The sequence below is a fragment of the Bufo bufo genome, chromosome 5, assembly GCF_905171765.1.
Source record: "Bufo bufo chromosome 5, aBufBuf1.1, whole genome shotgun sequence".
Lineage (NCBI taxonomy): Eukaryota > Metazoa > Chordata > Amphibia > Anura > Bufonidae > Bufo > Bufo bufo.
The window spans coordinates 117,329,388-117,355,207 of record NC_053393.1 but is presented as its reverse complement, the minus strand read 5'-3'; the positions used below and the strand labels follow the sequence as shown (position 1 = coordinate 117,355,207).

The 25,820-nt window shown below is 44.5% G+C and overlaps 1 protein-coding gene across 2 annotated transcripts in view; it reads left to right on the top strand.

Moving 5' to 3' along the window:
- The window catches only part of DNAJC5B (DnaJ heat shock protein family (Hsp40) member C5 beta), a 105,128-nt gene that overhangs the window by 62,815 nt on the left and 16,493 nt on the right, over positions 1-25,820 (top strand). For both annotated transcript variants that reach the window (XM_040433398.1, XM_040433399.1), the window contains 2 exons: positions 8,867-9,080; positions 11,028-11,202. In XM_040433398.1, the coding sequence (XP_040289332.1) occupies positions 8,867-9,080; positions 11,028-11,202 (389 nt within the window). The remainder of the gene's footprint in view (positions 1-8,866; positions 9,081-11,027; positions 11,203-25,820) is intronic.

The window sequence follows — 25,820 nt, the reverse complement described above, 5'->3', positions numbered from 1 at the left end:
AGGTTTTGCATGATATAACAGAGTAATGTAATATGTATATGTGGGACAAAAACCCTTTCACCAATTTATTAATTTCCAATTTATTAATCTTCAAACCTGTTTGATAAATTCTTTAAATGTTGGAACACATTTTCATTAGTTGGAAACAATACATTTCAACACCGTCTTAAAGCCTACTGTATATTGCCTATCTCCTTCGAATATATATTGAGGTCAGCAGAAGAGGATATAGAATATATAGAAAAACAATTTTTGAAATAAACTGCTGTAACAACACGATTTGGCCCCTGTTACCTTATTAGAAAGACAGATGGTTTGATTAATCTGACCACCACTAAATAAAATCATGAAACATATATGGTGCCAAGAGCCATAACATTTTCTGTTAAATACTATACAGTAACATAGTCTGTTGGAAAAATAAATGTCCCCCAGTCAATATTAATATAATATAACCCTCATATTATGAAAAAAAAAATTACATTTTGTTTCGGAAAATCAATCATCTCCTTTTCAAGCTACTACACAGTAGATAAAAGAGTTCCACAGATGCAATTATTTTTCTTTGCCAAAAGTAGTATTAACCGATCTTGCAATTATTTGTTTTTGCATTCTTGTTTTTTACTCCTTGCTTTCCCAGGCCCTAACTTTTTTATTTTTCCATTCACATAGCCATATAAAGGCTTCTTTTGTTATATTTTTTATTGGCCCTATTTAATATTGCATACAATGTAGTGGAAAATGAGGCGGAATTGGAAAAAAAAATAATTCTGCCACAGTTTTATGTGTTTTGTTTTTGCGGCATTCCCTATGTGGTAAAACTGACCCATTCCCTTTATTCTCTGGGTCAGTATGATTACAAGACTACCACATTTATATCGTTTTTATTGTGTTTTAATACTGAAAAAAAAGTTTTTTTCCTTGCATCGTCATATTCTGGCCGCCACAGTTTTTTTTATAGTTATGTTTTATTGATACCATGTTGGAGTGTGTATGACTTTTTGATCACTTTTTATTTAATTTTATTCGGAGGTGAAGTGATGAACAAATGAAATTGGCCATTTTGATTTGTTTACGTCGTTCGTCATATGGCATAAATATTTTTATATTTTAATAGTAGAGGCATTTAAGGATGGGGCAATGTGTATGATGTTTATTTTTTGTTTATTGATTTGAATTTAATTTAATTTTTTATTTTTTTCAAAACTTTTTTTAACCTTTTTTTAGGACCCCAATTACCTAACAACATGCAATCATCAGATTGCCATTTCTATTTAGCAATAGGATACTGTACATTGCTAAATTAAAAATTCTGTATATTCCAATGTAGGCTGCCACCTACAGGCCTACATTTGAATATACCTGTGAAAGGCTTTTAATCTTCATTCATTCTTCTTCTAGTTTCATACTTTTGTCATGTGTGTGCAGTACCTCAGTTTAGTGTTTGGTATGTCATTTAATGTCATGTATACCCAGTATGGTTGTGTATGGAAGTAAATCAGCAAGGAAGTTCCAGGATCTGGAAGGCTAGGTCTACACGACGACATTTGTCGCAGGGACAATAAGTCGCGCAACAGATAGGGCACAACTACACTGCAACATTTGGCAGTGCGACACCATAGACTGCCATTATAAAAATTGCCGCGCGACAATAGTCGCGCAACAAATGTCGTTGTGTAGCCCTAGCCTAAAGGCCGAGCAAACTGGTTGCTATTTTATGCTATGAGAATAATTTACATTCTGTAGGTATATACAGTATATAAATAATGACAATGCCTGCTGATAGACTGTTAATATCCCCTTGCATCATTGTCAATTTTCTAGGGCCTGGCATATGACATACAACTATCCATGAACTGTGTCTGATAGTGCAGCCCTACCCCATTCAAGCAAATGAAGCTGAGCTACAATACTAGACACAGCCTATGGAGAAGAGGGGCCCTGTTTTATAGATAAATATAGAAATATAGAACCTTTTTCTTTTTTTCAAATCTTGGACAGCCTCTAAAATTGAATAGTATTATCTGTACATAGAATCATTTGATTGTCAAGCACAATTTCAGGTCTGCACATAGTTCTTTGTATTTTACTTATTTGTGGTGCGGCATAGAACATCTTGCCTTATTAACCAACCACATCATTTGCATAGACAAGTTCATTAGGAAACGTTTCATATAAATGAGCGTCTCATTGTTTATTTGCTAATGATGAAATCTGCTATGGAAAAATTTACTTTGAAGAGAATTGAATTTAATGTAACAGACAGCGATGGCATATTTACATAGCAATCATTGTTAAAATTGACAGTGTTGGTTGACTCTGCATAATGAGTAATTATGAGGATATTAGAGAGCACTTATGAATTAAGTAGATATCTCCACGGCATTACTTTGGAGCTGAATTGTTGAAACTACTTGAGAGTTCTCTGATTCATTCTGAAATGTTTAATTACTATGATAATGCATGCTAATATATTGTCACACATTTTTTTCATTAGAAGAAATAGTTTTCTTGTAGTTTTGTACTAATTCACCTCTTAATTTATTTTGTATCCTATCATTGTAAATTGATTTGGTATTTTTTACAGCATGATGTCTAATTTGGAATTAATTGTGATGACATGGATGCATCTGTGTTAAGACTCTTTAATTAATGAAGTTATTTTTTCTTCCTATTTCATTTCTTTTGATGTCTGATCAAATATTTCAAACCCTGACTCCACTAGATTATATTATGCCTAGTGCTAAAAATGATATATTTTTAGATATTTTTAACATAAAATGATTTGCCAAATTGCTTTGTTCCAACAAATAGTACACAAGTGTTACGTACTTCACGCTGATCTGATATGGACACGTAGCATTTCAAATAGTATTGCTTTTCATAAATTATGTGTAGACTAGAAAAGGTACCCAGCTTTTCCCAGATATAAAGTATCGGTCTGTCTGTTCATTGAATTTGATCCAAGCAGAGCTGATGCAAGGATTTTTGCCACCCTAGGCAAAAGCTAATTTTGCCACCCCTTGACTCGGCCCATTGATCACGCCCTTTGACCCGCCCTTCGGCCACCTATTTAATGACTGTTGCATGCAACATTTTACTTGGCCAGCTAATTCTAGATATTCTACAGCAGTCCCGTTACAATCCCCCCTCCCCCAATCAGTCTTTCAACCAAATAATAAAAATAGTAAAATAGAACATTTAATTAAAACATTTTCATTGTAAACATTTTCTCATATGCAAAACATAAAATAGCAACATTGCACATATACAGTAGCACGTACCTCTCACATCCAGGGCCTCCAGGTGACGTCTCCTCCAATGTAGATCTTCTCTGTCATCATCTTCTCCATTCGGTCCGCACACTTCTCTTAGCCGCCTTGTCTCTGCAGAGTCCCCACAGTGTTATCCTGCTGCCCGCTGTGCCCCGGCCCCAATACCACAAATACTATCCTGAAGAAATAATAGTGCCCCCATAGTAATAGTTCTCTTCATAGTCCCACCAATAGTAACTCCCTTCTAGAATGCCCTTATTAGTAATACTGCCCCCTACACTACCCCACATTAAGTAATATGCCCGCCACACTGCCTCACAAAGTAATTTGCCCCCACACTGCCCCACATTAAGTAATTTTCCCCCACACTGCCCCACATTAAGTAATTTGCCCCCACACTGCCTCACATTATGTAATTTGCCCCCCACACTGCCCCACATTATGTTATTTGCCCCCCACACTGCCTCACATTATGTAATTTGCACCCACACTGCCTCACATTATGTAAGTTACCCCCACACTGCCCCATATTATGTGATTTGCCCCTACACTGCCCCACATTAAGTAATTTGCCCCCACGCTGCCCCGCATTATGTTATTTGTCCCCCCACTAAGTATTTTGCCCCCACACTAAGTAATTTTGCCCCCACACTGCCCTCCATTATGTAATTTGCCCCCACTAAGTAATTTAGCCCCCACACAACTTAATTTTGCCCCCAGACTGCCCTCCATTATGTAGTTTGCCCCCCCCCCCCGTAATTGTGTCACTGATCCTGTACAGTCTGTACTTGCCGGCTGCGCGAGCATGAGTTCAGTTAAGTTCAGTGTCTTCGGTGCGCAATCCCGTCCTACGGTGCGTGATCCCGCAAGACCCACCTTGGGAGGTCACGGGTCTCGTGGGATTGCGCGCCGAAGTGAATGAACTCATGCCCGCGCAGCCGGTGCGGCCCGCACCCACCTCGCAACGCCACTGGCAGCCAGACTCCAGAGCGCCGGCGCCCCCAGCAAGAGTGCGCTCTACGCGGTGGCCTGCTCTGCTTATGGGTGGCACTGGCCCTGGATCCAAGGGTGCTCAGGAGGCCGATCCATACCCTCGTTTTTTTTGTTTAAAGGGAGTCTGTCACCAACTTGACACGTTTTAAATTGCTGTGGGGGACACATATACATTACACTGATGGTACCATTGTTTGGCTTTTGGGAGTCTGTAAAGCATCAGAAACGAAGTTTGAAGTACAGTACAGACCAAAAGTTTGGACACACCTTCTCATTCAAAGAGTTTTCTTTATTTTCATGACTATGAAGGCATCAAAACTATGAATTAACACATGTGGAATTATATACATAACAAACAAGTGTGAAACAACTGAAAATATGTCATATTCTAGGGTCTTCAAAGTAGCCACCTTTTGCTTTGATTACTGCTTTGCACACTCTTGGAATTCTCTCGATGAGCTTCAAGAGGTAGTCCCCTGAAATGGTTTTCACTTCACAGGTGTGCCCTGTCAGGTTCAATAAGTGGGATTTCTTGCCTTATAAATGGGGTTGGGACCATCAGTGGCGTTGAGGAGAAGTCAGGTGGATACACAGCTGATAGTCCTACTGAATAGACTGTTAGAATTTGTATTATGGCAAGAAAAAAGCAGCTAAGTAAAGAAAAACGAGTGGCCATCATTACTTTAAGAAATGAAGGTCAGTCAGTCAGCCGAAAAATTGGGAAAACTTTGAAAGTAAGGGCTATTTGACCATGAAGGAGAGTGATGGGGTGCTGCGCCAGATGACCTGGCCTCCACAGTCACCGGACCTGAACCCAATCGGGATGGTTTGGGGTGAGCTGGACCGCAGAGTGAAGGCAAAAGGGCCAACAAGTGCTAAGCATCTCTGGGAACTCCTTCAAGATTGTTGGAAGACCATTTCAGGGGACTACCTCTTGAAGCTCATCAAGAGAATGCCAAGAGTGTGCAAAGCAGTAATCAAAGCAAAAGGTGGCTACTTTGAAGAACCTAGAATATGACATATTTTCTGTTGTTTCACACTTGTTTGTTATGTATATAATTCCACATGTGTTAATTCATAGTTTTGATGCCTTCATAGTCATGAAAATAAAGAAAACTCTTTGAATGAGAAGGTGTGTCCAAACTTTTGGTCTGTACTGTATATGCAAATGAGTGTTAAATGTTACAAAGCTGGGATCTCTTAATAAAATAAAACGTAATTTTTATTCAAGGTACTACTAAGATAAAAAAAAAATGAAGGTGATATCAAGTGCATAGTCTGAAGTCTAGGAATTAGATATGGTTATTTGCTGTTATGGCTGGGTTGCAGGTGTTGGTCAAATAGCACGGATGGGTGCCTATGCAACAAGGTAAGTGTACCCTGGCCTTAGTAGCCTCTACCCTAAAGACGCTTACCCTATCAGTTATTAGACTAAGGCCTCATGCACACGGCCACGGCCGTATTGCGGCCCGCAAACAGCGGGTCGGCAATATGCGGGCACTGGCCGTGTGCTCCCCGCATGAATGGGTCCGCAATCTGGAGCTGCAGTGTGGAATGGAGGCACGGAACCCCACGGAAGCACTATGGAGTACTTCTGTGGTGTTTCTGTCCGTGCCTCCGCACCGCAAAAAAATAAAACATGTTCTATTTTTTTACGGTACGGTGCTACCGCACGGATGTTGCCCGTACATTGGAGACTGCAAATTGCAGTGCCCAATGCACGGAACAGCCGCACAACGGCTGTGTGCATGAGGCCTCAGGTAGGGAATAGCTGCATGGCTGTAGTTGGAACACCCGTCCTGCAAAGAGCAACTCCCAGCCATCTGGAATCTCAGACCTAGACTTGCTGACCCTTCCTTAGGGCTCATGCACACGAATGTATTTTCTTTCCGTGTCCATTCCGTTTTTTTGCAGACCGCATGCGGAACCATTCATTTCAATGGGTCCGCAAAAAAACAGAAGTTACTCTGTGTGCATTCCGTTTCCGTATGTCCGCATTTCCGTTCCGCAAAAAAATAGTACATGTCCTATTATTGTCCGCATCACGAACAAGGATAGTACTTTTCTATTAGGGGCCAGCTGTTCCGTTCCACAAAATACGGAATGCACACGGACGTCATCTGTATTTTGTGAGGATCACAAAATACATACGGTCGTGTGCATGAGTCCTTATACTAATCCCTTCTCCTCCAATTGTGGCTCATCAGGGAGCAGCGTGACGGGCAGTATAGAATGGCAGTGGAGCTTGCAGTCTAAATTTAATGCAAGGAGTTCCATTGGTCATACACTTTAGTGATGTGTCAACTCAGGGAAGTAAGCTGCTCAAATGTCCCTGGGAACAAAAGGATTGGCCATCTTCAAATCTAACGTCTCAGTCCTTCTCTCCTCCGATGGCAGATGTCGGAAAGCCCTGATACACATTAGTTTGCTGCTTTGGCCATCATTAAAGGGGTTGTCCGCCTTTTTCTATTGACGACCTATTCTCAGGATAGGTCATCAATATCAGATTGGCGAGGAAGCGCTCACTAGTATTCAAAAATGGGCCCCCCTCCACACTGGGCCCCTGTGCAGCTGAACTGGCAGTATGTCCATCCCTGCTGTGGCTACTTTCAGCACATGTGCCTGGAGTTGCATATGTCCAACATTACTATAAAAAGTGATGTAAAAACATGACATTAAATTGACATTCTCCCGGGGGTCCGTACCTTGTATTGGCAATGGGGTATACCCTATAAATATAGCTGCATGAACCAGTCACCTAACTGGTATCTGAGCCATAGATATAAATAAGAATGATTCCCAAAGGGTAACACATTGAGAGATAGCAGAGAGAGAGTGTGTGTGGGTATAATCGGCGGTGATTGTAGCTAAAATATAATATGCTAAAAAAGGGAATGCGATCCACAGAGTAGGTGCTGCACGAGAAAACTCCTGCAGTCAGGACTGATGAAATCGAGGAGCTACAATATATCATGATGCAACATGGTGGAGAGCTTTAAAGACAAGTAGGGGATCTGTTACTATCATTCTAGAAGAAACCAGGTAACAGGTGTAATCAGAGAGCAGACATTAAGCAGTGTTTTTGAGTGTGTCATGGGATACGGAGCAAGAGGGATCTGTCGAGAAACCCAATGTAAATCAATGGTGCCGGATCAGTTTTCTCGGACACAAAAGAAAACGGATCCGGCGCCCATTGACTTACAATGGTTTTAGTGATGGATATGTCTTTGTCATTTTAGAGGTAATACAACCGGATCCCTTCATAATGGATGCAGCCGGTTGTATTATCCTAACAGATGCGTTTTTTGATACGAACGGTCGTTAGCGATCATCGGGCAGAAAATCTGCCCATGTAAGGCTGAGTTTACACTTCATTTATTTGGTCAGTTATTACCATCAGTTAGGGCTCGTTCCCACGAACGTGTGAAGCCCGTGCTGTGGACCGCAAATTGCGGTCCGCAATGCACGGGCACCTTCCGTGGGGCAGGCGTATGGGGATCGCAGACCCATTCACTTGAATGGGTCTGTTCCGCAAAAAGATAGAGCATGTTCTATCTTTTTGCGGTGCAGAGGCACGGAACGGAACCCCAGAAAGCACTCCGTAGTGCTTCCGTAGTGTTCCGTTCCGTGCTTCCGTTCCGCATCTCTGGATTTGCGGACTGATTGAAATGAATGAATGAGTGATGCGGAATGACAATGGAACGGTGCCCGTGTATTGCAGATCCACTAATGCAGTCCGCAATATGGGAACGGTACACCAACGGTCGTGTGAACGAGCCCTTATTATGAAGCCAAAACTAGGTACGGGTCAAAAACAAGGAACAGGTGCAGATCTTTCCATTATACCTTATCTCTGAGGAGGCTTCACTGCTGGTTTTGGCTCAAAATCACTGATGGAAATAACTGATCAAATAACTAAAGTGTGAACTGGGCCTAATACACCCTTTAGGTATCCCAAAACTGCTGCATGCATTATATGGGTGGCCATAAATGAGCAGATGTTTTACCAATAATAATGGCTGGACAAGGAACCCACAGAATCCACCTTTAGGCCTCATGCACACGGCTGTTGTTTGGGTCCGCGTCTGCATTGGCGGCTCGGATGCGGACCCATTCACTTTAATGGGGCCGCAAAAGATGTGGAGAGCACTCCGTGTGCTGTCCGCATCCATTGCTCTGTTCCGTGGCTCCGCAAAAAAAATAGAACATGTCCTATTCTTGTCCGTTTTGCGGACAAGAATAGGCATTTCTACAATTGGCCGTCCGTTTCGTTCCGCAAATTGCGGAAGGCACACGGGCGGCTTCCGTTTTTTGCGGATCCGCTGTTTGCGGACCGCAAAAAACAGAACGGTCGTGTGCATGAGGCCTTAGAGTCTGTAGTATATGAGTTGAAGTCCGAGATGCATGTGAATGCAGACCTCTAGTGTGCCACAAGGGAAAAGACTTGTGTTGATTAGTAAGTAAAGTAAACATTTTTACCGTGGGTTGATAGTGTAGATAGTGGTGTCGATTATAAAAAAGATGAATACATGTATTCTACTTATTTTTTCTACCATGTTAACACATGTTTTATTTGTGTCTTCTCCTCGTGATGACAGAAAACTGGCTCTCAGGCATCATCCAGACAAAAATCCTGACAATCCCCAGGCAGCTGAAACATTTAAAGAGATTAACAATGCTCACTCCATACTATCTGACATATCTAAGAGGAATATTTATGACAAGTATGGTTCCCTCGGATTGTACGTTGCCGAACAGTTTGGAGAAGAAAATGTTAACACGTATTTCATGCTGTCTAGTTGGTGGGCAAAGGTAAACAAACTAAAAACAATGCTTACTGTATGTAAAACGTCGGTGGGGGTTGACCAGATCTGGCGGAGAGTCTTCATGACAGTTCTAGGTTGAAAATGTTCACCCATAATTTGTCATTAATGGAGACATAAGTTTTTAGAAAAGGGACAGAATGGGTTAAAAAACAAAATAAGCATTACTTATCAAACTTCTGCCACTACCACTCCAATGCTTACCTGGTCCTATTGATCTCTGTTCTCCGTTCTCCGTCTCATCTCAATACACATAAACATGCAGGAAATGCCTGGTCAGCCAATTGCTGGCCACAGAGATCACCTACCTCAATCAGTGATTGGCCGAGCCAAAGTTTTCTACTATTTCCTACACGTTGAGACAGACAGGGGCGGATTGGCCATAGACCTTACAGGGAAATTTCCCGGGGAGCCAATGCTCTTGGGGCCGACTGAGCCCTCCTCACTGCCGGCCAGTGGAAGTCTTTGGGGATGTATTTTGTGATGGACTGTGGTATTTAGCTCTGTTGGGATGGTATAATATGTCACAATATGGTATTGCGGGCCCTGCCTACTTGTGTTGGCCCTACCTTCCATCAATTTGGAACCCGACAGGGCTACTTTTAGTATATTTTCCAGGGCCACTTTAAGTTCCCAGTCTGCCCCTGGAGACGAGACAAGGAAATGCAGTCAAGCAGGAATCCGGTAAGCATAGGAATGGCAGCGGATCAGTGAGGTAACGCTTCTTTTATTGCAGGACTTTTTTTTCCGTCCAAAAACACGAATCTCAGATGGAAATGGCATAAACGGATACCGAATGTGCATGACTGATGCTCAGGATCCGTTGGTTTTTTTTTTCGTTTTTTTTTACAAGATCCATTTTTTTTATTTTTTTTTATTCTGACTGATCAGAAGAATGGAAAAATAATGGTGATGTGAACCCAGCCTAACCTTTATTGTGTTCAATTTATTTAAATATCTCTAAGATAGCAGCAGTGGACCTATATTGTGTATGTTTCCATGGTTATGACCACCCTGCAGTCCATCAGTGGTGGTCGTGCTTGCACGCTATAGGAAAAAACACCAGCCTATGCGTGCTCCTATGGTCTTTTTCCTATAGTGTGGAAGCACGACCACCAATGACAGATTGCAGGGTGGTCATAACCATGGAAACGAGCATGGCAAATGAATCCAGCCAACAAAGGAAGCAATATGGATGGACAATCACAACACATTAGTAAGTGTTGTGATTCTACATAATAAATGTAATTTGCTGAAATTAGACAACCCCTTTAATGCAAGATTCAAAAGTAGAATCCTGTCTTCTAATGTTTAAAGGGGTTGACCATCCTTTAGTAAATCATGGTCATCTAGATGATTCGGGAGCTCTGTCACCAAAGTCAATCGGTGCAGTGCTGTAGTAGTGAGCTTCCTCCACTACAATGTTGACTGTGCGATTTAGTTTTGGCACTGTCTTCCAGTGATGGAGCTACACTCAACAGCTAATCAGTGGGGGAGCGCGATGCTGGACCCCCCTCTCCCTCACACCACCGATCAGCTAGTGATGGCCTGTTTTGAGGATAAGCAATCACTTACTAATGACTGGACAACCCCTTTAAGATCCCATTCACCTGGCTATACTACAGCTCTGTACAATCTTCTAGTTTTACATTGACATAATTAATAGGACACCAATTGACTTCTGTTGGGCTCTGTTGTACCTCTGTATGTCCAAACTTCATACGGCGCTATACACTTTTATTTGCGTGTCATGCACTATATGAGGCCAAACAAAGTGGTTATGACTCTGTAGTACAGATGTACAGGGGACTCCATGTGGAACCATACAGACTTCATCACAAAGCTCTGCAGTGTCCATGAAGCCTAATTCCAACTATTGATTTAACGCACAGTACAATTTCCTCCGGTCAGATACTGGATTTGTCTTTGTCACCAGGGGTTGTTCGCTTTTTGTGGACTTCTGACTGGATGTTACTTTTGTTGCTGTCTCTGCTGTTGCTGCAATTGTTGCTTTGGAAAATGTAAACCGAAATCATCAGCGGAAGAAGATTATGAGTACTATGTGTCACCCGAGGACCTGGAAGAACAGATCAGAACAGACATGGAAGCAGGTGATGTAACTGATATGAAGAACAGTATCACAATATATAATAGAATACATATCACCTTTATTAATTACAAAATAAAATATACAATTTTATATTGTGTACCAGAAAAAATGAAAAACTTGACGTGGACAAATAAAAAAAATAAAAAAACACAAAGCACACAACTGCAGGGTATCGGATGAGAGCAGAAATATCACATATGGGTCAAAAACTGTCTCATCTTGTGTAGCTGTGCAGAATATAAGCACAACATGATATAACTGTCTATGTGTCCCGGTCTTTGGTTTGCGCTGTGACACTGTTGCCACACTTGTGGTTGCCCGCGGCAACGTGTTGCTGTGAGAGCATGCGGTGGCAGTGTCTCGGCCCTCTGGGTGATTGCCGTGATCTGGTTGCCACGCATGCTGTTGCCGGTAGTAACGTGTGGTTTAGTATGCTTGTGTGTGCACTTCCCCTTTAAGTGGCTTCCTTCCTCTGTCTGGTGTTGGAAGGGTTAACTCCCTTCCTAGTTTTTTGTGAACACTGGGTTTGTGTGTGTGTGTGTGTGTGTGTGTGTGTGTCTGCGTGGGCTATTTAGCCTCTGCTGGATGCCTGAAGCTCAGTGTTCCTCCAGCCTTGGTGTATGCTGGTGGTTCACTGTTCCTGACTTTTACCATCTGTCCAGTGAGGGCCAGCCCTGTGGTCATTGATGTTATTATGGTGTCTCTGCCCCTATTTTAATTTTTTTTTGTTTGCGTGGGTTATGTTCAGGGTGTTGTATGTCTTGTGTTGTGTTACATGGCTGGTGATGTTTGGTGTCAAGCATGTTTGCTAGACATTCCCCTGTCTCACGTTTATTGCAGCTATGGTTGTCCTGGGTTCCTGTGTGGTTGTGGTTTGTGCTGTGTCCTTAATGTTGGTGTGGACAGCAGCACTTGTGCACGGGTTCCAGTCAGTGTGGCTGTGGCAGGTAATTGTGTTATGGGTTTCACTTACCTGCCAACTCCATATGCTGTATGTGTTCCCCTCTCCTTGCAGCCTGGCCTCAGATAGAGACTCCTGTTCCTCCGTGGTGATGGAGGAACAGGTGGTCTCTTCCCTGCTCCTTGGTGAGGGATCTAGGAATCCAGAGTATGAGCCGCCCTACCATTGGGGTCCGCTCATACGGTGAGGAGTCAGGGAGAGAATTAGGGACGCTGTAGGAGGTAACCTGCTCCCTTATTACTCCTTTTGGCCAGGCTTATACCCTTTTACCCTTTGACACCGCACGGTGGGGTGTTTCCCCCATTCCCCACTGTGACACCGTCATTTACTTATGATATATATTCTGCCACAGATGTACGTTAGAGAAGTCTCTGACTGGTTGTGAGTGGTAATCTCTGTACAACCAATAGTAGACAGCTGAACTCACTAATATCCCTTAGGTCATGGTACCAGTTGCATGTGAAAATCCAGTGAGGAGAACACAATAGAAATGCTTTGGTAATTTATTGAGTTTACCTTGGGCAAACACATATAGAAGACATTAGAGGATATTAGAGGTCAAAACGAAACGCTCTCACCAGCTCTGAGTCTGCTGCAGAAAATAAAGACACAGGAACAGAACAAACAGGATGTGATGTCACAGAAAGGGAGGAGTAGAACAGAGAGCAAAGACAATGGGATTTAAATAATACATTCAGAAACCTATAACAAGAATGACCACAGGGTGGCAGCATTACATAACATGGTAATGATATGATAACACAAATACAGCCATTAATCTTAAATGGAAGAAATAAATGCTGGGACAGCACAATATAACATGATATAACAGTCATTTACTTATTTGAAATACACCTAAATTAGGCATATTTCAGGCGCAGAACTTTTCCCCGCTCACGTCAGGTCTGAAATTGTGGGCGTGGCATGGGCTGGGAAGGGCCGTCCCGTCTCATTCACCATTTTCTATGCCTGTTTTAGGGGTAGAAAATGGTCTAAATGTAAGACAGCTAGGAAGCTATCTTACATTAAGAACTGGCGCTGGATGCGCCGAAGTTATGGAGAGGCCTTCATAACTTCAGCGGATCCTCCACCAGCTATGGGGCTTTATTAAGACCGGTGTCTAAAACGCCAGTCTTAATAAATGTGCCCCTATATGACTAAATATCAGAAGATATATCCGAAAAACAACAAAACACATATGCATGAATAATATATTTTATTAAATAGTCACATAAAGGACAACATAGACAATAATGAATAAAATTGATAAACAAGTAGCAGTAATGTGGTGGCACTGTGGACCAGCGCCACACCAAGGTTCCAGATGGTGGGTCTATCCCCTAAGCATACGTCACCTGTTAGTCCGAGTAGGCCTAATGGCAAATAACTGAGATAAATGATCTCATATCCAGACCAAATAGTGACGTGTTTTCCATGCTGGTTGTGTATTTAGGTGTTGGGTGCATGTTGCAATTTATCTAGCCATTTGGTGTGAATAATATCATCCACACACTGCACCCATTTACACTTATAACGAGGCTAGCATGGCAACATTTGTATTACTAAGTAAGCTCACGTCACTATTTGGTCTGGATATGAGATCATTTATCTCAGTTATTTGCCATTAGGCCTACTCAGACTAACAGGTGACGTATGCTTAGGGGATAGACCCACCATCTGGAACCTTGGTGTGGCGCTGGTCCACAGTGCCACCACATTACTGCTACTTATTCATCAATTTTATTCATTATTGTCTATGTTGTTGTCCTTTATGTGACTATTTAATAAAATATATTATTCATGCATATGTGGTTTGTTGTTTTTCGGATATATTGAGTTGTTGCTCACATATGATTTTCTCATTTCTTTGAGAAACTATTTTCGGTTCTACTAAATATCAGAAGAGTTGCAAGCCTGGTTACCGGCAGAAGGGTCCTTCAAATCAGTCCCAATGTCCAAATGAGTGTGGAGAACCATGAAACGGCAGCTAATTTGCTCTTGGGCTTCTCAATAACGACCAGATGATCGTGGATATAAAATGGATGTTGTGGGGATTTGCTCTGGTAGACAGGCTTGCGGATGCAGTATACAGTTGAAACTCGAAAAATTAGAATATCGTGCAAAAGTCCATTTATTTCAGTAATGCAAATTAAAAGGAATTGCATTAATGCAGCTTAAAATTAGAATTTTGTGAAAAGGTTTAATAGTCTAGGCTCAAAGTAAGCTAATTAATCCATATCCCCTGAGCAAAGGGTACCTCAAAATTGTGACTTTGGGGTTTTCATAAGCGGTAAGCCATAATCATCCAAATTATAACAAAGGCTTGAAATATCTTGCTTTGCATGTAATGAGTCTATCTCATATGTTAGTTTCACCTTTTAAGTTGTATTACTGAAATAAATGAACTTTGCACGATATTGTAATTTTTTGAGTTTCACCTGTAGGGGCAACAACAACGACTTTAACTTAAACAGTTCGGTGTTTATAAGGATAAGCAAAACAAAAAGTCGGTTTTAAGGAAAACAGTCACCTTGAGTCTGGTGTTTGTTCACACCATGCAGCAATGCAGAAGTCCTTGGACATAGCAGAAACCACCTGCTCTCATGCCAACAAGGTAGCAGGCCTTTACCCAGGCCCAAACTCCCAGGTCCCAACACAGAGACTGACAGAGCTTCACTGTCAGAGAGGAGTAAATTCCTCCCACCCGACAGTGCTGCCTGTGTTTTATGTGTTTTATAGCCCAAACCAAGACCCGGTCTGGAACGTCAGGCTACAGCCATTTTTGCAAACAGTGTAACAGGTCATAATACTGCGGTCTGGCGGGTTCAACTGGGTTAAATTCCCACTGATGCACTCGCTGGGCCCGGACCAACACATTCACCCCCAGTCTTGCCAGGATTTCACCTTTTATGGTCAGGTAGTCGGCCGCTTGATCATCGGGGAGATCGAAAAAAACTTGCTGGGGTCCAGATGCCAGGAACGGAGTGACGACCTCAGCTCACTGGTCTCGGGGTAACTTTTCCCTCATGGCCAGCTTTTCGAACACCGCCAGATAATTCTCAACGTCATTCTAGTGGGTCATCTTAGGGATCGCTGCACGGACAGCTTTACGGGCATTGGGGACGTTCAGGGATGCTCCTGCCGCTTGCAATGCCATCCCATGTTGCAATAGCAGCTGTTTAGTTTCCTGCTGCTGCTTGTTAGCCTCCCGCTGCTGCTAGTTAGCCTCCACCAGGGCCTTCACAACCGCTTCCATTTTGTCAGGGGACACGGGTCGTAACCTTGCCAGCTTAATGTAGGACATACACTTGTGACGGGGAAAACAAAAACTTTACGGCCTGCGTTTGCCCGCATCCGACACCAATTGTGGGGATTTGCTCTGGTAGACAGGCTTGCGGACTGTCACGAGTTGGAGGTCCCAGGAGAGACCACCGCGTCATCAAGCAATAAACGGAAATCAGGTACAGACACATCAAAGTTTATTGCACAAACAAAAACATAAAAGGCACCACTGTCTAGTAATACTCCAGAGGGGCGTAACTAAGCAACTCCTGGTTTTCACTAGAGCCCTAGATGGTAGGGTTAGACTTAGCCGCAGGAAGTTGCCAGGGTCCACTCTGGAGCGTGAACTAGACAGTGACAGCAGGGACGAATGGACAACAGGTACCAGAAGGTACCGACGGCACATAGGCAAACATAACAGACAGGTAAATACAAAACAGGGCAAATAATAACACAAGCAGGAGTTCATGCAAGGGAGCAGGAGTGGCAATGAGCAGAGAAGGACTTGCTCCACCAGTAGTAAACTGCATGGCCTTGTCATGCCACTCTGCTGCAAAGGCTTGCTGAACACAGACATATGAATACAAAACAGAGCAACTAATAATACAAACAGGAGTTCACGCAAGGGAGCAGGAGTGGCAATGAGCAGAGAAGGACTTGCTCCACCAGTAGTAAACTGCATGGCCTTGTCATGCCACTCTGCTGCAAAGGCTTGCTGAACACAGACATCAGAATAAACACAAAGTAACTAAAACATAACTGGCAGAACAGAAAGACAGGAAAAGGACGCAAATGAACAAGTAGGGAAACTCACAGAGCACAGACAGACAGGGATCCCATGGGTCAGCAGCATGGGAGAGAAAGTAGAAACCAGGAGCAGGACAAGACAACACACACCAGGAGAGCTGACCCAGAACTGAGGAAACCTCAGCCTTATATACAGGTTCCATGGGTGTAGCAGAGAAGCCACACCCATGGAGCAGACAGAGAGGATTAACTCCTAATAGGCACACAGGGAAGTTAACCCATACAGAACCACAAATAACACACAGAAACAGAACTTCAGCGAGGAGCGCCGAACGAGCAAGAACGGAAGGTCACAGCCAGAGATAGTGGCCGTGACACTCCCACCCCTCAAAGCCCCTCCCCCCAAACAGAAAGGGGAAGAAGGCAAGGGGACAGAAATCAGGCAAGGGGACAGAAATCAAAGGGGTGACGAGGTACAAGGGCAGGAACACATACGACGACCGCAACCAGCCCAACCCCTGAAAACCAGCCTACACGGAGGGTCCGCAGCCAGTACGCCAGGGGAAGATAGCCAGCCAACACGGCATACACGTCAAGTGAACCGCACCATGCAATTACCTCCCCATCCACTCTCCCTCCGGAGAATGACATGTCTGCCAAGAACTGATTGGCCAGACATGCAGACACCCCCTTCCGGAGGATTGGGACCAGGAACAGGACAAGACAACACACACCAGGAGAGCTGACCTAGAACTGAGGAAACCTCAGCCTTATATACAGGTTCCATGGGTGTAGCAGAGAAGCCACACCCATGGAGCAGACAGAGAGGATTAACTCCTAATAGGCACACAGGGAAGTTAACCCATACAGAACCACAAATAACACACAGAAACAGAACTTCAGCGAGGAGCGCCGAACGAGCAAGAACGGAAGGTCACAGCCAGAGATAGTGGCCGTGACACGGACGCAGTATAGAGGCAACGACAACGACTTTAACTTAAACAGTTCGGTGTTTATTCACACATAAGTATAAGCAAAACAAAAAGTCAGTTTTAAGGAAAACAGTCACCTTGAGTCTGGTGTTTGTTCACACCATGCAGCAATGCAGAAGTCCTTGGACATAGCAGAAACCACCTGCTCTCACGCCAACAAGGTAGCAGGCCTTTACCCAGGCCCAAACTCCCAGGTCCCAACACAGAGATGAACAGAGCTTCACTGTCAGAGAGGAGTAAATTCCTCCCACCTGACAGTGCTGCCTGTGTTTTATAGCCCAAACCAAGACCCGGTCTGGAACGTGGGGAGAAGCCACCCACCCTGCACTTTGGCTGCTCCCAGTAAGAGCCGGCCCGGATCGGCTTTACGGCCATGCTAAATAGCAAAACCATGTCAGCCAGCACTAGCTGCCGCTGACACATGAAATTACCGGCTCTTACCTCACCGAGGCCAGGAATCTCGGTGACACATACCTTCCGTCAATGACGGACCCTTGCGCCTTCCTACAATATATACTGAAACACAATGTTGCACAACACATTTCCACCCCAAAATGGGGTCTTTGTGTGGTACCTGACGCCACTTAGATTTGCCTTTTTGTCTTTCTCCACATTCTTTGTAGGTTGGGAATTGGCAGGCCCTGGGCATATGTAATGTAAACTATATGAAATACATACAGAAGCTTAGTCCATACTTATTCACTGCAACTTGAATGCTGAAGTATTTGGGGTTTTAAATACCTTTAAACTAATATAATGCGTTTTGCACGCGCGTGAGAAAAATCGGCATGTTTGGTACCCAGACCCGAACCCGGACTTCTTCACAGAAGTTCGGGTTAGGTGTTGTGTAGATTTTATTATTTTCTCTTATAACATGGTTATAAGGGAAAATAATAGCATTCTTAATACAGAATGCATAGTACAATAGGGCTGGAGGGGTTACATTTTTATTTTATTTAACTCACCTTAATCCACTTGATCGCGCAGCCCATCTTCTCTTCTGTCTTCTTTTTTGAGGAACAGGACCTTTGATGACGTCACTGCGCTCATCACATGGTCCATCACATGATCTTTTACCATGGCGATGGACCATGTGGCGGACTATGTGATGAGTGCAGTGACATCATCAAAGGTCCTTTTCCTGTGCACAGCAAAGAAGAAGACAGAAGAGAAGCCGGACTGCACGATCAAGTGGATTAAGGTGAGTTATATTATTTTTTAATTTTTTTTTATAACCCCTCCAGCGCTATCTTACTATGCATTCTGTATTCAGAATGCTATTATTTTCCCTTGTAACCATGTTATAAGGGAAAATAATAATGATCGGATCCCCATGCCGATCGTCTCCTAGCAACCGTGAGTGAAAATCGCACCGCATCCGCACTTGCTTGCTGATGCTTGCGATTTTCATGCAGCCCCATTCACTTTTATGGGGCCTGCGTTGCGTGAAAAACGCAGAATATAGAAGATGATGCGATTTTCACGCAACGCACAAGTGATGATTGAAAATCACCGCTCGTGTGCACAGCCCCATAGAAATGAATGGGTCCGGAATCAGTGCGGGTGCAATGCGTTCACGTCACGCATTGCACCCGTGTGGAAAACTCGCTCGTGTGAAAGGGGCCTTAGGCCTCTTGCACACGACCGTATGTATTTTGCGGTCCGCAAAAAACAGATCCGCAAAAAATCACTGTGATTTTGTAGGAAAAAGATCACAGAGAGGCAAATAGCATTATCAATCATGTTAATGCTCCGTGTCTCTGGTGTCCGGAACGGGGCTTGGCTCTCTTTCACGCAGCGATTCCACGCACAGCATTCGCTCGTGTGAAAGAGCCCTAAACAGAAAACCAATCACAGGTAACTGTGGCCAGCAGCTGCTTGATTAAATAGCCCTCTCTTAGGAAGCATGTGACACCAGCACAGAGCCTGATTGATCCGACGTCCCGACTCTCTGATAGGTCAAACTGTGAGTGGGGCTGGTGTCATGCCCCACTCTGACGATGTGCGGAGGTCAGCCAGGATTGCAGCACGAGTCTAGTATTTGTTTTGATGCTGTGCTGGATCCGCCTCGCATCAGGTGCACTGGGTGGAGTCATTAGTTTAAATAGTCTCCAGCTAAAGTGCTCTGAGCGGATTATACTCATCATTGTGGTCTTGGAAGCTAGGAAGGAGGGTTGGCTGTTTGTTCCCGCTCTCAGCAGATAAGTGTCTTTTCTTGTTTGGTTGTTTTTGTCATCTTACCCGTCCAGGTTCTGTGCGAGCTGGCAGCTCCTTTCTCCCCACTTCACCATCTCAGGGAGTTCAGGGTTCTGTTAGTATAGGCTGGTGGACACAGCAAATCTACCATCAAGATTTGTCTGTGGGCTGAGCATTGCAGGGAAAGAGGTCAGGGATAAATTAGGAGGTGACCCTTTCCCTATCTCTCGTTCAGAGCCTGGTTGGTGTGTTATCTGTTAACTGTACACGTCCGCCGTGACATTATAATCCGTCATACTGTGACTGCCATTGCTCAGTGTTTATGTGATGGTGTCAATTGATGCACTGGTTGACCGCATGCAGGGTTTGTCCCTGGAGGTTGCGGATTTACGTAGTACGGTCACACAGTGTCAGAGGGTGTTGGCTTCAGGTACAGGTCAAATTGTTGGGGAGCCTAAAGTCGCTCTTCCGGAGAAATTTGCAGGGGGCACTGATGATTTTTTCCGTTTCAAGGAATCATGTAAGTTGTACTTTCGTTTGTGCCCATTTTCATCAGGTAATGAGGATCAGAGGGTGGGTATCGTCATGTCTTTGCTGAAAGGGGAAGCGCAATCCTGGGCTTTTTCCCTGCCACCCGGTTCTCTGGCTCTCCGGTCGGTGGAGGAATTTTTTAAAGCCCTGGGATTGATTTACGATGACCCAGATCGAGTTTCAATGGCAGAGTCAAAATTACGTAACTTACTACAGGGTAAACATACTGCTGAGGTTTACTGCACAGAGTTTAGGAGGTGGGCTACTGAGTCGGGGTGGAACGACCCCGCGTTACGTAGTCAGTTTTGTCAGGGGTTATCTGAAAGGTTGAAGGATGCTCTGGCTTTTCATGAATACCCTGATACTTTGGAAAATGCAATGTCACGGCGGACGTGCACAGTTAACAGATAACACACCAACCAGGCTCTGGACGAGAGACAGGGAAAGGGTCACCTCCTAATTTATCCCTGACCTCTTTCCCTGCAATGCTCAGCCCACAGACAAATCTTGATGGTAGATTTGCTGTATCCACCAGCCTATACTAACAGAACCCTGAACTCCCTGAGATGGTGAAGTGGGGAGAAAGGAGCTGCCAGCTCGCACAGAACCTGGACGGGTAAGATGACAAAAACAACCAAACAAGAAAAGACACTTATCTGCTGAGAGCGGGAACAAACAGCCAACCTTCCTTCCTAGCTTCCAAGACCACAATGATGAGTATAATCCGCTCAGAGCACTTTAGCTGGAGACTATTTAAACTAATGACTCCACCCAGTGCACCTGATGCGAGGCGGATCCAGCACAGCATCAAAACAAATACTAGACTCGTGCTGCAATCCTGGCTGACCTCCGCACATCGTCAGAGTGGGGCATGACAGCTGGTTGCCGTAGCAACAGCGAGGTGCCACCGCCACAGTGCAGCCAGACTCGTTGTGGGAGTGCAGACAGGTAAGGGCGTGGCAATGGATTTCTGGTGTATGACCTGATTTAAATAATGAAGGGGTTGTGGCCTGGTCAGACAGCTTAGAGTCAGACTACTTTCACACCATGCTTCCGTCATGATAATACAACCGTCTGCATCCGTTATGAACTCCGAAGAACCAGCAGTAAAATGCATTGAACTCATGGATATAATGGAGAGGACTCAAAGAGGAGTCCTCTCAATGCATTTTACTGTTGGTTCATCAGAGCATAGCGTCGGAATACAAGTGAGTACGAAGATAAAAAGTACATAACTGGACCCTGCGTCACTGTAAAGGGGGAATATTAATCACCAATATTTATGCAAATATCGATAATTAATATTCATAAATAGGAGGAGCCGTCTATTGATGACTCTGCCTATTTATACCTTTATATAAAATAACACAATACTTTCACTATACCTTACGCTAATCACTAAGCTAGCTGCATGTGCCTTACTAAACTAACTATCGCTAATAACCACACATTACACAGATAGTTATAAATAAAACAAGATATTTATTAATACCAAACAATACACTAGGCACGCAATACACTAACAATACAGCACTAAATATACAGCACTAAACTACACTACACAATCCCATATTCCACCAACAAACTAACTATACAATACACTCACACATATATATTAGCAGCCCACCCACCTGGTTCTACTTACTGTCCCTATGGGGTACGACAAGGGTTAACGGTGGCACTGCAGGGGTGTATGCAGGCCACAGACACAAATACAGTAATAGGGGTGAGGTACAGTGGGGGTGATCAGGGCTGCACAGCAATGCAAGGGTTAATACCCTGCAAGTGTACAGAGAGGGGGTAATCGTTGGTGGGGTGGTGGTAATCAGGGATAGTTGGTGGGACAGGGTAGGTAAGGGTTAATCAAGGGGAAAGGTACAATGGGGGTGTATATGGGCTGGTTGTGGGTAGGTAGGGGTGAGGTACAGTGGGGACAGCAATGCAAGGGTTAATACCCTGCAAGTGATGGAGGTTGTGTAGGGGATATGGGAGGAGGTATAGGGATAGGCAATGTGGGCAAATCGTTGGTGGGATAGGGGTTATGGGCAAGTAGGGGTTAATAGGGAAACGTTGGTGGGATATGGGATATGGGCAAATAGGGGTTAATAGGAATAAGAAGAGGGGGATACTCAGTGCTCGTTGTCCAGGGTGATCCTGGTCAGCCAGGATGGGGGGACCGCTCCATCCTTCTCCATGAGCGCCGGCTACGCTCTCCTCTAGGGGGGGGGCCGGTAGGGGTCTCTCCCAGTGCAGGGGCCGCCGGATATTTATGTCCGGCGGCCCACACCGCCCACATGGTGGCGCGCGCACCGCCCACATGGTGGCGCGCGCGCCACCATCGGAGACACGTGGGCCGGCGCAGTGATATGACGTCACTGCGCCAGCCCGCGCATCCCCGAACGCGCACATCGGGGCCGCGCCATATACTAACAGGCGGGAGAAGCCTTTGACCTCCCGCCTGTAGCTTTTAGCATTCCGGGCAGCGCGATGGTAATCGCGCTGCCGGAATGCGCATAATAGAAGGAGGGGAGGTTTCTCCCTCCCTTTATCATGCATAATTATCTCCAGCAGCGCTGGAGATAATTAGAACAAAGGACTCCGATTCTGTTGAACCTGAGTCCTTTGTAGCCATCAGGATGACCGGACCCTTGTCCGGTCATTCTGATGCAATCAGCCAGATTGCATCAGGGTGAATGCTTGGGGCACATTCACACTGATGCACCTGGTTTCAGATATTGGGGCCTATGGATATGGGGGGATATCTGTATAATATACATGTGTATGGATGCTTGGGGCACATCCATACACATGTATACACTGATATTGGGGTATATAGGGGATATATCTATAAGGGGGCATAAGGGAGCATACATACTACATAGGACCTATAAGGGGGCACAGCTTCCAGGGACCACATATTTCCCACAGGGGCCACCATGAGCCCCTGTGGGCCATTAAGAGCAGATGTGCGCAGATGCTGGGCACATCTGCGCACATCATCCTATAAGGTGTAAATTAATGCATGCATATATATCATACATGCATGCACGTGTTTGCATGCATATATGTATATATATGCATGCATCTCAACCCTTCCTCAACAGTCACTTACACTATTCATTTTTTCAGTTTGGGGGTTGTTTTGGAGCTGACAGATTCCCTTCAAGGAGTTATTGTAACTTAACACATGATGTTATCATATATTCATGTACGCTAGAATGGTAGATAAATATAATTTCTAATTGCAGGCCCCAAGAAATACAACCAGTGGGGGTCATTTATCAAACTGGTGTGATTTAGAACTGGCTTGGTTAGCAACCAATCAGATTCCACCTTTTATTTTTGACAGCTCCTTTGGAAAATGAAAGGTGGAATTTGATTGGTTTCTATGGGTAACTAAGTCAGTTCTACTTTACATCAGTTTGATAAATCTCCCCCAATGTATTGTTTTCTGGACCTGAAATCCTACTTTTATAGTCAACTATTTTCTACTTACAAGTTGAACAAAATCACTGTAGAATTGCAGTGGCCAATATGGCGGAACTGCTCAGACCCCAAACACTGTAGCGTGTTTCTCATTGGGCGAGCAGTCCCATCGCATGTGAACCACAGAAATATCGTGGCAGATATGGAGGAGCTGCTCAAACCCCAAACACTGTAGCGTGTTTCTCATTGGGGGAGCAGTCCCACCGCATGTGGACCGCAGCAAACGACCATCCCGAGCAATTAATGCGTACAAAGGAGGACGGCAGCGCGGTCCACATGCACCACAAAAGCATCCTGCACAGGCAGAGCATTGTGCGGATGAAAATACAATTATATAAATCACTGAAGAAAATGCACCAAAAGGATATGTCACTGACTAAACTAGCTGGTCATACAAGCAGATATTAAAAGCTGAGACTTCCGCCAATATGTTCCTGTCAGGAAGATATCGGAGCCCATCATTGCACCACGTCACGGTCACTCAGCATGGCAAAGGGTCCTACCACTACGCTAACTGTGGTGTGAACACGGTCTGAAGGTGATGTGATCCAGCTCACAGCCCAGCCTGCACACAAATGCCTAGCAGGACAGCCAGTGCAATGTGAACAAAGCAAGACTGTGAGCCCCACCCATATCAGACCATGTGATGAAGGATTCCAGGTGCAAAAGAATGTTCAATTGCCAAATGAAGGCACATTCAAGACATATAAAACAAAATCACTGTAGAATTGCAGTGGCCAATATGGCGGAACTGCTCAGACCCCAAACACTGTAGCGTGTTTCTCATTAGGCGAGCAGTCCCATCGCATGTGAACCACAGAAATATCGTGGCAGATATGGAGGAGCTGCTCAAACCCCAAACACTGTAGCGTGTTTCTCATTGGGGGAGCAGTCCCACCGCATGTGGACCGCAGCAAACGACCATCCCGAGCAATTAATGCGTACAAAGGAGGACGCCAGCGCGGTCCACATGCACCACAAAAGCATCCTGCACAGGCAGAGCATTGTGCGGATGAAAATACAATTATATAAATCACTGAAGAAATCACTACTTACAAGTTGTGCTCATAAGTTTACATATCTTTGCAGAATTCATGATATCTTAACCATTGTTCAGAGAATATGAATGATAACACAAAAACTTTTCTTTCACTCATGGTTAGTGGTTGGTTGAAGCCATTTATTGTCAAACAACTGTGTTCACTCTTTTTAAATAATAATAACAACACAAAGTACCCAAATGACCCTGATCAAAAGTTTACATACCCCAGTTCTTAATACCATGTATTGCCCCCTTTAACATCAATGACAGCTTGAAGTCTTTTGTGGTAGTTGTGGATGAGGCTCTTTATCTTCTCAGATGGTAAAGCTGCCCATTCTTCCTGGCAAAAAGCCTCCAGTTCCCCTAAATTCTTGGGCTGTCTTGCATGAACTGCACGTTTGAGGTCTCCCCAGAGTGGCTCAATGAAATTGAGGTTTGGAGACTGAGATGGCCACCCCAGAACCTTCACTTTATTTTGCTGTAGCCAATGACAGGTTGACTTGGCCTTGTGTTTTGGATCATTGTCATGTTGGAATGTCCAAGTACGTCCCATGCGCAGCTTCCGGGATGATGAGTGCAAATTTTCCTCCAGTATTTGTTGATACATTACTGCATTCATATTGCCATCAATTCTGACCAAATTTCCTGTGCCTTTGTAGCTCACACATCCCCAAAACATCACAGATCCACCACCGTGTTTCACAGTAGGAATGGTGTACCTTTCCTCATAGGTCTAGTTGACTCCTCTCCAAATGTAGCGTTTATGGTTGTGTCCAAACAGTTCAATTTTAGTCTTATCACTCCAAATGACTTTGTGCCAGAAGGTTTGAGGCTTGTCTCTGTGCTGTTTGGCATTTTGTAAGGGTACTTTCACACTAGCGGCAGGACGGATCCGACAGGCTGTTCACCCTGTTGGATCCGTCCTGCCGCTATTTCGCCATGCCGCCGCTCCGTCCCCATTGACTATAATGGGGGCAGAGCTCCGGTGCAGCACGGCAGTGCGCGATGAGAGGCCGCTGGACTAAAAAGTCAGACATGCAGTACTTTTAGTCCGGTGGCCTCTCACCGTGCACTGCTGTGCTGCGCCGGAGCTCCGCCCCCATCTCCTTTATAGTCAATGGGGACAGAGTGGCAGTTCGGCGGCATGGCGAAATAGCGGCAGGACGGATCCGACAGGGTGAACAGCCTGTCGGATCCGTCCTGCCACTAATGTGAAAGTAGCCTAAGCGGGATACTTTGTGGCATTTGCGTAGTAATGGCTTTCTTCTGGCAACTCGACCATGTAGCTCATCTTTCTTCAAGTGCCTCCTTATTGTGCATCTTGAAACAGCCACACCACATTCTTTCAGAGAGTCCTGCATTTAGTCTGAAGTTACAAGTGG